Source organism: Carettochelys insculpta, chromosome 1 (genome assembly GCF_033958435.1).
Source record: "Carettochelys insculpta isolate YL-2023 chromosome 1, ASM3395843v1, whole genome shotgun sequence".
NCBI lineage: Eukaryota > Metazoa > Chordata > Testudines > Carettochelyidae > Carettochelys > Carettochelys insculpta.
In genome coordinates, this window is record NC_134137.1 from 17,437,621 (window position 1) to 17,451,306 (window position 13,686).

The 13,686-nt window shown below is 46.0% G+C and overlaps 1 protein-coding gene across 1 annotated transcript in view; it reads right to left on the minus strand.

Annotated features, from left to right (window-relative positions):
- Positions 1-320: 320 nt before the first annotated feature.
- The window catches only part of MAP6 (microtubule associated protein 6), a 46,729-nt gene continuing 33,363 nt past the window's right edge, over positions 321-13,686 (minus strand). The window contains exons 2-3 of the mRNA XM_074981116.1: positions 2,732-2,945; positions 321-648 (exon numbers count right to left, since the gene is read on the minus strand). Of these exons, the coding sequence (XP_074837217.1) occupies positions 448-648; positions 2,732-2,945 (415 nt within the window). The 3' untranslated portion in view covers positions 321-447. The remainder of the gene's footprint in view (positions 649-2,731; positions 2,946-13,686) is intronic.

Genomic DNA, 13,686 nt, shown 5'->3' on the forward strand with positions numbered 1-13,686 from the left:
TACCACTGGGGGCAGACAGAGCTCAGAACCTCCAAAGGGTGCTCAGACTCATGGGATCAGATCCTGGGGACACAACTGAGCCCTTTCTCAGCACCAGAAGAACAAATGGCAGCCTTATGTGATCAAAACACTGGAGGATCAGGTCCCAGGAAAGAGACAAGCCTTTTAATGCTTTCGCAGTGTACAATTAATTGAAAACTTTTGCAGTCTTACAACCCTCTATGCATTCCAACCTCCTCCTCTTCCCATCATTCTGTACAGCTCTGTGTCATGCAGGGAAAGCAGAAAACCTGACCTCTGAAATGAGATTTCTAATCCTCCTTGGAAATAAAACATAAAAATCTAATACAATCAGAACAAAAGCAGATTTGAAGCCTCTAATTAATTTTGTGGCCTTTATTTAATAAAAGAAAAAAATGAAAGAGAGAGAGAAAAGTGCAGTGAAATTTACTCTTTTGCCTCAGCCAATTTATTGTTCATCTCTTTACTTTTCTCCTTGTCCTCTGGCTTTGTCCCGCTGGAGCTCTCTGCACTCTTTTTCTTGGCAGCCCGGCCAGATGCAATCTGCTTGTCTTTGGCCTTTTTCAGTGGTTTATGGCTCGCTGTGGTCTTTTTTGGTTTGGAAGTCTGAACACTACGCTTCTCCACCTGGATGGATGCAACATACAAACCGCCAACACAGAGACACACAGGAAAAGGTAGAGAAACAGGGTTTAGAAGGCAACAGCATAAAAGAGATGGCAATATTTGTTTATTTATGTTCAACATTTAAGAGCTTGTCTGCATGGAGACTTTTATTTTCATCCCAGCTATCTGCACGCTAAGGCTATGTCTAGACTAGGCAAAGTAAGTTGACTATAGAAATGCAATTCTAGCTATGGCAATTGCGTAGCTAGAATCGACATATCTGCACTCGGCTTACTTGACCATCCCTACTGAAGAAGGTTGACGGGAGAGTTTCTCCTGTCACCCTCCCTTGCTCCTCACATCTTGCAAGCGATACAGGAGTCAACTGTGACCGTGGAAAGGTCAATTTTGCATGTCCTACCACATGCATGAAACCAAACCCCAGAAGATCGACCTGGAGCAGGTTGATCTTCTGGGCTAGTGTAGACATAGCCTTAATCTGTGTGTAGACAAGCCCTATGTCGAGTGTTGAGGTTAATGATATCTAACTATAAAGGGGCCAGACCCTCCTGTGTTAGGTAAATTGATGGAGTTGAACTGATTTACACCAGCTGATTACGTAGCCTGAGCTATGTAAGGACTTCTACACCTTATTTGTTTACGGATGCTATTTCACCTCTCATTCTCATGTCTCTGTAATGCATGAGGCTGTCTGGACATCATCTTAGAAAACAGCTGTCAATGTTGAGCAACCTCAGTAATGGGATCAGCCTAGCAAAAGGAGGTTGGTGGTGGCACACATTGGATTCCCCAGTTTTTCAGGGAAACCCAAAGGGATGCTGGGACACCTCATCAGATGCTGGCAGGGGGGGCATATTTTCTTACCCCCATTACTTGATGATTTGGAGAGTGGTTTTGCAATCTCCTTAGCTGTTGCCTTTCTTGGGGGTCAGATGAGGGAAATGAAGGCCCAGAACAAAGGAGGGAGGGAGTCTCAGGATCCCCATTGGATGCTCTAAAAGTTCTATTCTATAGTCACTGTCTGGGAGGGCTGAGGGAGTGTTTCTTATTCTGCTCCTTTCTCAGGCTGACAAAATGGAGGAGAACCACATTAGGATGCCTGGGTTTCATCTGCTGCCAGAAGAAACAATAGCACCAAATGTGGAGCTGGATTGTTACCTGGAGAAGGTCTGACACAAAACTTTGGATCCAACCCATTCCTTCGCTCCAGCTTTGGAAGAGGTGGGATTCAGAATCCCACTGGTAGCAGAATTTTCCATCTGCCCCCCCCCGCCCCCGTCTCTTTATATTGGGCCCAAACACTGAATTCTTTGAACACCTGCACAAATCCAAACTCTGGGATGAAGGAAAAACAATTCAGATCCATTTAGAGAGCCATCCTTGGCTGCTGTAAATTGGCATAGCTACACTGAAGTCAGCAGAGCTACGTCCATTTACACCGCCTGGGGATCTGCTGCTTAGTGACATGGATGAAATGAAAAAGTAGCACATCTGTAGCTGTGTGTTTACCAAAACTTGCTCTATACTAGGGAGCAAAGTCGATTGAAAATACGCAATTCTAGCTACAGCAATTGTGTAGCTAAAATTGACTTCTCTGCAATCGACTTACCTGGCCACCTACACAGAGGGAGGTTGATGAGAGAAACTCTCTCATCAACCTCCCTTACTCCTCGCAATATCAAGGAGAACAGGGGTCAATGGCTGACCCCAGATAGTTCGATTTTGTATTTCTTTATTAGACGTGCAAAATAGAGCCCCAGAAGATCAACCCTGACCAGGTGGTGTAGACATACCTCAAATAACAATAATCTATGCTAGAGATCTTGGAAATGCAAAAACACATTTTGGGGCCAGCTCTCACACCTGTTGTAATTCAGCATCACACCACAGATTTCAACATAGGCCCATGAAGCTACATCAGCTAATGCTTCAGCTGCTTTTTAGGATTCCTAAATGTGTCTCTGGCAAGAAATGAATAAGCCGTGGGAAGTAGGATGAAACCAGGCAGTGCTGTGAAGTCCTCATAGCTATATCCTGCTGCAAACACCTCCTGGCCCATGTCCCCTTACACTGTACTTCTCACCTTTGACAGTTCCAGGAAGGGCTCGCTGTAAAGGCTGCGTATCCTCCTGCGATCGAGGAATTTGTTATCGGCTGTCACAGGCTTGTTGGGCTCTCCCTTGAACTGGGAACTATAACTGGTTTCGTGGATCACTTTCTCATCCGGGGGCTTGTACTGGGGCTTGGCTTTTATAAGCTTGACTCTGCTGACATCTACCCAGGGTCGGAATTCATTTCTAGAATTCAAAAAGAAACAGGAGGCAGACATTAGAACAACAGGAAAATCTTATTGGATGGCCCTTCCCTGACTGTATATTTTACATTCTGAAATCCTTATACCATAGACATATGGGGGCAGATATGCCAGAACTCAGATCCCATTGGGTTTTACCCAAGTTCCATCCAAGCCAATGGGAAAATTCCTATTTAGATGTGGCCTCTCAAAAAACAAAAGTCATTGGTGGGACAGCTGACAATCTGACCTCTTAATGTAGGTTGTAAATAGGTGAGCTTTTAAAAACCTGTCCCCAGATGTCAGGTGCTGACTCCTTCTGAAAAATCTGTCCTGGCTTCAGTGCCCCTTAAGTCTGTTTTGCTTCATCTGGGCACTGAAGAGCCCAAGAAGAGATCCTAACTCTTGCACGTGTTTATTGTTATGATGAAAATTATTATATAAAAAGAGAGGAAGGTGCAGATTTACCAGACATCCCACTAAATTTGCTTCTACTTCTGCATAGAATGTTCTTCTCTCTGCTTACCTGCCTCTTCTCTCTGCCTATCAAGTGTTAGAACTTTTTACCTTTAGGCAGTCACTGTCCGGGGAAAAGCTTTCTCCTCACCATTCCTACCCGGTGGATCAGCCTCCCTGTATCTCTGAGTTGTCTCAACTCCTTATTTTATGGCAGATCTCAGCTAAAAATACATCTCTTTCCTTTGCCTCTATGTCTTCATTTCTCTCTCCCTCTGCAAGCCTTCATTGTATTATTTAATTCTGCAGAGCTTTCTAAGTGAGCACATATAAGAAAGGTGTTCTCTAAATAAAAGTGTATTGCATTGTACAGGTAATATCTCAATGGATTCATCTGGGATCCTTCCTTGGCATTTCAGCGGATGTCACATGCTCCTCCAGAGAAATTCCACTGTAATTCATTGCTCAAATATTGCCCTTCTACAAAGAGTTATTGGACTAAGGAATCTAACCTCCTGGAGCTGTCTGAATTCAGCTGAATTCCTGGTTCCCATTAGAACATTTCAGGCATTTCAGAAAATAGGATTGCAGTCTCAGCATATAATTTTCTTCTGTAATTGGATTCTATTGTTTTATGGTTGCACATAAGTAAGTTTTGTTAAGTACCATTGTTATTAATCATGTTTATTACAGCAGTACCCAAGGCTCAGCTGAGAGCGAGGCCCCTGTGCTAGGCACAGTATGCACACTGCCCTGAGAAGCGTACCAACAGACAAGATAGACACAGAGGAGGGGAAAAGGGGAACATACAGGCAGCATAAACATTTGAGAGCCTATGAATTGCTCAGCCTACTCCATTCACAATGAGCGGAAGGTGCTCATTATGTCACAGGAAAGTTCCCCAGATAATAATCAAAACACACCCTTCTAACAGAGTCTGGGGACAATATCTTTAAGGTCTACAAAGAATGCTGGCTGACAGCTACAAGAAAGCACCACTTATTTCGCTGATCTTCAATCTTGATGAGTTCTGCTGGGCATAATGGCAAGGGAAGAGGCCGCACTATGTTTGGTTGTCATAGCAACATGTATTAAGGGCAGGGCATACCAAAGGGGACAGAAAGGACTCAAGGCTGCAGAACTATTGGTACATGGATGACACTGGCTGCGTCTACACGTGAAGCCTACGTCGAAATAGCTTATTTCGATGTAGCAACATCGAAATACTCTATTTCAATGAATAACGTCTACACATCCTCCAGGGCTGGCAACGTCGATGTTCAACTTTGATGTTGCGCGGCACCACATCGAAATAGGCGCTGCGAGGGAACGTCTACACGCCAAAGTAGCACACATCGAAATAAGGGTGCCAGGCACAGCTGCAGACAGGGTCACAGGGCGGACTCAACAGCAAGCCGCTCCCTTAAAGGGCCCCTCCCAGACACAGTTGCACTAAACAACACAAGATTCACAGAGCCGACAACGGGTTGCAGACCCTGTGCCTGCAGCATAGATCCCCAGCTGCCGCAGCAGCAGCCAGAAGCCCTGGGCTAAGGGCTGCTGCCCACGGTGACCATAGAGCCCCGCAGGGGCTGGAGAGAGAGCATCTTTCAACCCCCCAGCTGATGGCCGCCATGGAGGACCCTGCAATTTCGACGTTGCGGGACGCGGATCGTCTACACGGTCCCTACTTCGACGTTGAATGTCGAAGTAGGGCGCTATTCCGATCCCCTCATGAGGTTAGGGACTTCGACGTCTCGTCGCCTAACGCCGAAGTTAACTTCCAAATAGCACCCGCCGCGTGTAGCCGCGACGGGCGCTATTTCGAAGTTAGTGCCGCTACTTCGAAGTAACGTGCACGTGTAGACACAGCTACTAAGTCCAAAGCCAGGCCCATATGGTGGGGTCTCTTGTCTCTCCCAGGTCTGGCCAAGACCAAAGCTCAGATGAGAGGCAGCTGGTTGAAATTTAACATTCATAAAACCGAAGTGATACCAATGGAATGGGAGAGACAAACCTCAGAAAGGGGGGCTACATTATTAGTTCATTCAATCACCTTTTGTGAGCAAGATTTGCCAGTCCTGTTAGATGTTCATTAGGTCCAAACAACAGCAAGGCACTTTTATCAATCTGTCTGCAGTGATTCAAGAACATGAGTACCCACCTCATGGCATAGACCCCAAATTGGCAGTGAGTTCTGTACAGAGGTTTCACCCACCACACATCCAATGTAAGATCCTTAGACACTATGGCTACGTCTACACGTGCACCCAACTTCGAAATAGCTTATTTCGATGTTGCGACATCGAAATAGGCTATTTCGATGAATAACGTCTACACGTCCTCCAGGGCTGGCAACGTCGATGTTCAACTTCGACGTTGCTCAGCCCAACATCGAAATAGGCACAGCGAGGGAACGTCTACACGGCAAAGTAGCACACATCGAAATAAGGGAGCCAGGCACAGCTGCAGACAGGGTCACGGGGCGGACTCAACAGCAAGCCGCTCCCTTAAAGGGCCCCTCCCAGACACACTTTCATTAAACAGTGCAAGATACACAGAGCCAACAACTAGTTGCAGACCCTGTATATGCAGCACGGACCCCCAGCTGCAGCAGCAGCAGCCAGAAGCCCTGGGCTAAGGGCTGCTGCCCATGGTGACCACAGAGCCCCGCAAGGGCTGGAGAGAGAGTATCTCTCAACCCCCCAGCTGATGGCCGCCATGGAGGACCCCGCTATTTCGATGTTGCGGGACGCGGATCGTCTACACGTCCCTACTTCGATGTTGAACGTCGAAGTAGGGCGCTATTCCCATCCGCTCATGGGGTTAGCGACTTCGACGTCTCGCCGCCTAACGTCGATTTCAACTTCGAAATAGCGCCCAACACGTGTAGACGTGACGGGCGCTATTTCGAAGTTACTGCCGCTACTTCGAAGTAGCGTGCACGTGTAGACGCAGCCTATAACAGCCTTAATATTGGGGCACAGAGAGTCCCCTTATAGATTCCAATCTAGCTCACCAGCCACATACGCTTGTGCTTGTGATAGGTGGTCCTTCACATCAAGAATCACAGCAATACTATGCTCCGGTAACTCCCAATCCCAGTCATTTACCCCAAGTCAATGGCACCTTACATTTTACACAAAGACAACACTTGTAGCCAAATATACAAAGAACTATACACAGATTTATGAACTGGACAAAACAAACAAAAAGAATTATTTGCATGATTGAAGGAGGTAAAGATAGCTACATACCTAAGTTACCGTGTCAAGTTTAAAAAAGTAATAGAAGCTTCTATAGAAAGCAAGTGCTACGTGACTTTTAGGGCTAACCCAGACTAAAGAGCTGGGGATGGCTTGCTTATGCCTGGAAAATCTTGGCCCTCTAAGCACCATAGACATACTCAGTCCTTTCTGCTAAAGAGTTTTATCCCCCACCTGCCATGTGCTTCCAGGGGCAAACTCAGATGATGGGAAGAATCCACTTGGATTACTCATTTTCATCAGGCAAGGGAGGGGAAAAAGCAGCACAACAAAGTCTTACATCCTCTTTAATATTCCACAATAGGCCTTCTGGGGTCAATGGCCTTCCCCTGTTGGGCAGGACATGACAACTGTTGTTGCAGCTCAGCATTGCACACTAGATAATGTCTACAAAAACAACAAGAAGTCCTGTGGCACTTTATAGACTAACAGATTTATTGGAGCATAAACTTTCATGGGCATAAGCTTTCGTAGGTAAAGACCCACTCTGTCAGATGCATGGAGTAGAAATTCCAGAGGCAGGTAGAAATATATAGTCACAAGAAAAGAGGGGAGTATCAGTCAAGAGGAAGGCCAGAGCTGACTCAATTGACTTTGTTAACTCTGGCCTTCCTCTTGATTGGTACACTCCTTTTTTCATGTGCCTGTATATTTATACCTGCCTCTGGAATTTCCACTCCACACATTTGACAAAGTGGGTCTTTGACCACGAAAGCTTATGCTCCAAACAATCTGTTAGTCCATGAGGTGCCATAGGACTTCTCATCGTTTTTGCAGACACAGGCTAACACAGCTACCCTTCTGATAACAGATAATGTCTCCATCTGATGATTTACAGTTACAGATCCTTACAATAGCAATGCTCAGTTATTCCCTTGTATTATGAGATACAGAGTGAGATTGAGGCAGGCCACAACCCATAAGCAGTCAACAACGTCTAATGACTAAACACGTTTTTCTAACCCTAATACCTGTTTTAACTGCACTACCACGCAGCTGAGCCAGACTGATTCCTGCTTAGGTATATTTCAGTGTTCCATTGAGACCTGGGGACCCTGGCATGAGCTAGAGTCTGGACTGTGGCATCATGGCTTCCCCATCCCGTATTACTTGAAGGAAGGCTCCCATCTATCCTGAAGGGTTCCATGCCTTTGGCACCTCAGGTTTGCATTTCGGCAGTGTCCACTACATACCGCCAACCTGGACAATCACACAGGACCTTCAGCTAGTGCAGAATGGGTCTGCTCACACAGCTAGGGTGCCCTGTGGGCACATAACACTACCACATGCACCACAGAACACACAGGATTCCCATTAGTTTGGTGATACAACTCAAGTTGCTGGTTTTGTTCTATGGAGTCCTTTATGCTTTGAGTATCTTAGAAACCACCTCTCACTAAGTGCTGTAACTCTGCAACTGAGCTCCTCCGAGACACTTTGTCTGAGAGCTGGGGGCATGTGTTCCCAGAAGAGAATCACTGACTGGAGTTTGCTTTCCCCATTGGTCTGCATTTGTTGTTTCTTTAGGGCACGCTGCACATCAAATCACCTTCCTCTGATTTCTTTTCTGAGCAGGTGGGTGAAGCTGGGAGAGGTCAGTCTTTGTTTTTCACTTATGAGCTGTGTCTACACGTGCACGCTACTTCGAAGTAGCGGCACTAACTTCGAAATAGCGCCCGTCGCGGCTACATGCGTCGGGCGCTATTTTGAAGTTAACTTCGACGTTAGGCGGTGAGACGTCGAAGTCGCTAACCTCATGAGGGGATCGGAATAGCGCCCTACTTCGACGTTCAACGTCGAAGTAGGGACCGTGTAGACGATCCGTGTCCCGCAACGTCGAAATTGCCGGGTCCTCCATGGCGGCCATCAGCTGGGGGGTTGAGAGATGCTCTCTCTCCAGCCCCTGCGGGGCTCTATGGTCACCATGGGCAGCAGCCCTTAGCCCAGGGCTTCTGGCTGCTGCTGCCGCAGCTGGGGATCCATGCTGCATGCACAGGGTCTGCAACCAGTTGTCGGCTCTGTGGATCTTGTGTTGTTTAGTGCAACTGTGTCTGGGAGGGGCCCTTTAAGGGAGCGGCTTGCTGTTGAGTCTGCCCTGTGACCCTGTCTGCAGCTGTGCCTGGCACCCTTATTTCAATGTGTGCTACTTTGGCGTGTAGACATACCCTCGCAGCGCCTATTTCGATGTGGTGCCGCGCAACGTCGAAGTTGAACATCGACGTTGCCAGCCCTGGAGGACGTGTAGACGTTATTCATCGAAATAGCCTATTTCGATGTTGCTACTTCGAAATAAGCTATTTCGATGTTGGCTTCACGTGTAGATGTAGCCATGGAGTGGGGGAATTCTTTAATAACATTAATTTGAGAGTCTGCTAACATTGACATACTAGCTATTAATGTTTTCCTCAACTTGATTGCTACTCTGCATGGGGGGGGGGGCAGGTGAAAAATACACTAGGAAAAAAAATAAAATACGCACTAAGTGATGCTGTGTAAGAGCTGAGAAGTAGATAAAGATAACATGGAGAGAACAGAATTCCTATTAGTTAGTTTCACTTGATATTGACACAGGATTCTTGTAAAGATTCTTGCTTCCAATGAAAGGACAGAGCTGGCTACTGAACATGGACTTTGCAGTCCATGAAGAGTTTAACTACTGTTCCTGGCTAAATATGACCTGACACACAATATCTCCTTAGTTCCTGAAATATTTCACAGCACAGAGACTAAATTGCTGCTCTTCTTTGTAACCCTTCATGCTATACACTGGAGAGATGTGGATCTTGAAATGTTTTGCAGTGCTGGCAAATGGGTTATAAATATTGTCTGCTTGAAGATTAGGGTGATGCAAGGCACACCACAATTGCTTGGGAAACCACGGTTCAAATTCCTATTGGTTACTCACGAAAATGCATTTGGTGATCTTATCCTATTGCACATCAACAGCCAATCTGGAAACATCAATCTCCCCCAGCAAAATGGTGACTATGATGAGCCTGGGAAGTAAATGCATAACTGTGCTGGGCACTAAAAGCCAGGAGCATAGCAGAGACTCTGGTGTTATGGTTCATTACCACACTTTGCTCTGTTCTACTCCATAGAATTACTTTGGTGGAACTACGATGTGGCATTCAGAGACAAACACAAATGGCTGCAGATGGCACTAAAGCAGCAGGTCTGGTAATTCTGCTAGTGAAGATTTAAGAATCATTTGCAAAATCCATTTAGCAACAACTAACGTGATAAATGTTTCTTCAGAAAAAGACTGCCTGGCACAAATTAAAGGCTACACCCTGCCGCTCATACTCATGCTCAGCGCTGCCTCAATTTTTTTCCATCCGAGGGCAGAATAAATTTGTTACCTGCACCAACTCATGTGCAAATGTGCACCACCCATAGAAGCACATATTTCTGGCTACCGGCAGCGGTAGGCACTCCACTAATCAGCTGAATCTTTTTTCATTTTGGTGAGAAAAACCATAAGAATTCAGTTTTAGTTCAAACTGAACTCGATTTTTTTTTTAGATTTTTATGGTTCAGACCATGAACTGAAAATTCAATTATTTGCTAAACTCTGTAATTTACTGACCCAAAATGGTCCCCATATTGTAAATTCTTGGCCTTCTGTGTGAAACAGGGCTGATGGCCTAGACAGAAGTTAGACAGTAAGGAAATATTATCTAGGCCAGTTCATATTCCTGCCCCGACAGAAATGATCCCTGCTGGGGATTGTCTACTGCTTTGTCTTCAGATCCTATTGGACAAGAGTCCAGATCTCCAAACCACCGTTACTAATTTATGCCAAAATTGGCCAGCTCAGCCAAAAGGCCAAGTTGCAAATAGAGTTCCAACTACCTACCCACCTGTACCAATGGCCCTAACTACCAATGGCTTAAAGATATCAGGTCCCAATGTCCAATCTATCTTGCCCACCAAACCTAACAACAGATCGAACCCTGACAGAAGGTGCAGAGCTCCTGAAGCTCTCGCACTAAAGGAGTTGCAGGTACTTGACATCTTTCAGGATTTTCAATGAATGGGAAGATCCCATGTGAGTATGAGAACGGGAAATACCTGGTAGCAGTGGATCAATTAGGAGAAAGGAAACCTGTGATAAGCTTTGCCACGGACACTGGTGCAGCCCCTGCTTACAGTTACACCTGTGTAAAAGACCCAGCAGCTTTACTGAAGTTATTGGAGAAACTGTGCATTTAAAGCCTGCTCCCACTTCATTGGAAGCAAGTAGGCGTCTTTCCCTTGGCATCACTGAAACTTGCTTTCTGGCATATGCCAGCTGGACTGGAAGCAGAATTTGAACCCCACAAAATATCTACTGTATCATGCTATAAGTGAAACTATCTGGGGACAAATTCTGCTCTGATCTACACTCTGTGCAACCCGCAAGGTGTCTGGGTTTACACAATCTAGCAAATTTGGATTTCATTTCTAGTCTCAAGACCAGTTAAGATTGTTGTAGGGAAACCCTGACCTACACAAACCCCTGAAAGCCAGGAAACGTGCAGGTAGCGCACTAAAGCCCTGTCTACATGAGCCGGCTACTTCGAAGTAGCCGTGCCAACTTCGAAATAGTGCCTGCCAAATCTACACATGGCAAGCGCTATTTTGAAGTTGAAATCGACGTAAGGCGGCGAGATGTCGAAATCACTATCCCCAACAGGAGATGGGAATAGCGCCCTACTTCGACGTGTAGATGATCCGCGTCCCGCAACATCAAAATAGCGGGGTCCACCATGGCAGCCATCAGCTGAGGGGTTAAGAGACGCTCTCTCCAGCCCCTGCGGGGCTCTATGGTCACCGTGTGCAGCAGCCTTTAGCCCATGGGAATCCATGCTGCATGCACAGGGTCTGCCACCAGTTGTCGGCTCTGTGGATCTTGTGCTGTTTAGTGCGTGTCTGGGAGGGGGCCCTTTAAGAAAGCGGCTTGCTGTTGCCCTGGAAGTGCTAGTCCGCCCTGTGACCCTGTCTGCAGCTGTTCCTGGCACCCTTATTTCGATGTGGGCCGCTTTGGTGTGTAGACGCTCCCCTGCAGCGCCTACTTCAATGTAGTGCTGCCCAACGTCGACATTGAACGTCGATGGCACCAGCCCTGGAGGATGTGTAGATGCTATTCATCGAAATAGCTTATTTCGATTTCGCTACATCGAAATAAACTATTTCGATGTAGCATCCCCGTGTAGACGTAGCTTAAGACTTTCAAAAGAGACTTGTCATCTAGGGGTACCACAGTTTGTAGATGCCCAACTAGTGACACGTTCAAACGGCCTGATTTTCGGCAAGCTCTGAACGCCCACCCTCTCAGAAATGAACCCTCTTTCAAGAGTCGCAAATGGGCAGTCAGTAACTGGGGCATACTAAATCAAACTGGCTACCTCTTTAAAGTCCCCAAAGACCTCAAATCATTGCCAGACTCCCTCTCCAAGCAGCCCCCAATGTGCGCTGTAAGACATGAGCACGCCACATTCCTCATGCTCATTCTACAATGAAAACCCCTCATCTCAACTCCAGCAATCACAAATGCCATGACCGCTCAGCATCTGCTCGCTCGTAACCAGGGGGTGGGGGAAGGTATGTTATTTCCCTTGGCTAAGTCTGAGTCTCACATCCTGCACTACAGCAGCACGGAGCTGAAATTCAGACAGCCTCACTTGAGTGGGTAACTCTGGCTCTGACCATTGGCCCCCATGTATTTCAGCTTCTTTAAATCAGAAGAGCAATTCTGACTCAACTGATATTGCAGTTGGGCAAGTGAGATGTCAATAAAATGGCAAATAACTACCCCATTGGCTCCCACACACACAGCATCAGGTGTTACGCTATCAGATTCCCACTGGGTGCTAAATCACAGCAATTTTCTCTGGTGCCGCATTACTATCTGGTTCCTCGGGAGAAGAGAGGATGGGGGCTGGAGGTGGGATGACAACAGTTTTCATATATTTTCAAACTCAGCTGGGGTCCGTCCTGCTTTGAGCAAGAGGTTGAACTAGGTGACTTCACAAAGCCTCTTCCAGTCCCAATCTCCTATGATTCTCTGATTGCATAATTACATAATGGGTGCAGCTACACTAGAAACTAACTTCAAAGTTAACTTCTAAGTTAGGCATTACTTCTAAGTAGCCAGCAGAGAGTCTACACGCATTTTCCCTGCCCATCTTGGCTAACAGGTCCACCATTGGCTAGCCTCCACGAACTTAATCTCATTCTTTTGTGAACCCAGTTATACTTTTGGCCTTCACAACATCCCCTGGCAATGAGTTCCATAGGCTGTGCATTGTGCAAAGAAATACCCTTTTTTGTTCGTTTTAATCCTGCTACCTATTAATTTCATTGGGTGACCCCTGGTTCTTGTGTTACGTGAAGGGGTAGATAACACAGCCCAATTCACTTTCTCCACATCATTCATGATTTCATGGACGTCTATCCTACCTCCTTCCAGCCTTCTCTTTTGCAACCTGAACAACCCCAGTCTTTTTTAATCACTTCTCATATGGAAGCTGTTCCTACCCGTAATCATTTTTGTTGACCTTCTCTGTATTTTTTCAAACTCTAATGTATCTTTTTTGAGAAGGGACAATGAGATTTGTCAGCTAAAACAACAGCTCAGCTGTGGGAATCTCCTTCACATCATCTGCAGCAAAGACCGATGCAATCAAATCATGTAACCTCTTTGCAACAGCCTTGTCTTCCTTCAGCACCTTGATCATCCAGTGACCCACTGACTGGTTTAGCAGGCTTCCTGCTTCTGATGTACTCAAAAAATTGCTATTAATTACTACATCTTTTGGTAATTACTCTCTGAATTCTTTTCGGGCCTATCTTATTATACACTTACACTTGACTTGCAAGAATTTTGGTCCTTTCTATTTTCCTCAACAGGATTTGACTTCCATTTTTTTATAAAGATGTCTGTCTGTCTATAACTGCCCCTTTTACTATTTTTTTGCTATGGTATCTTTTTTCCTTTGGTTCTCCTACTGTTTGTTTGTTTTATTTGGGGTACACGTA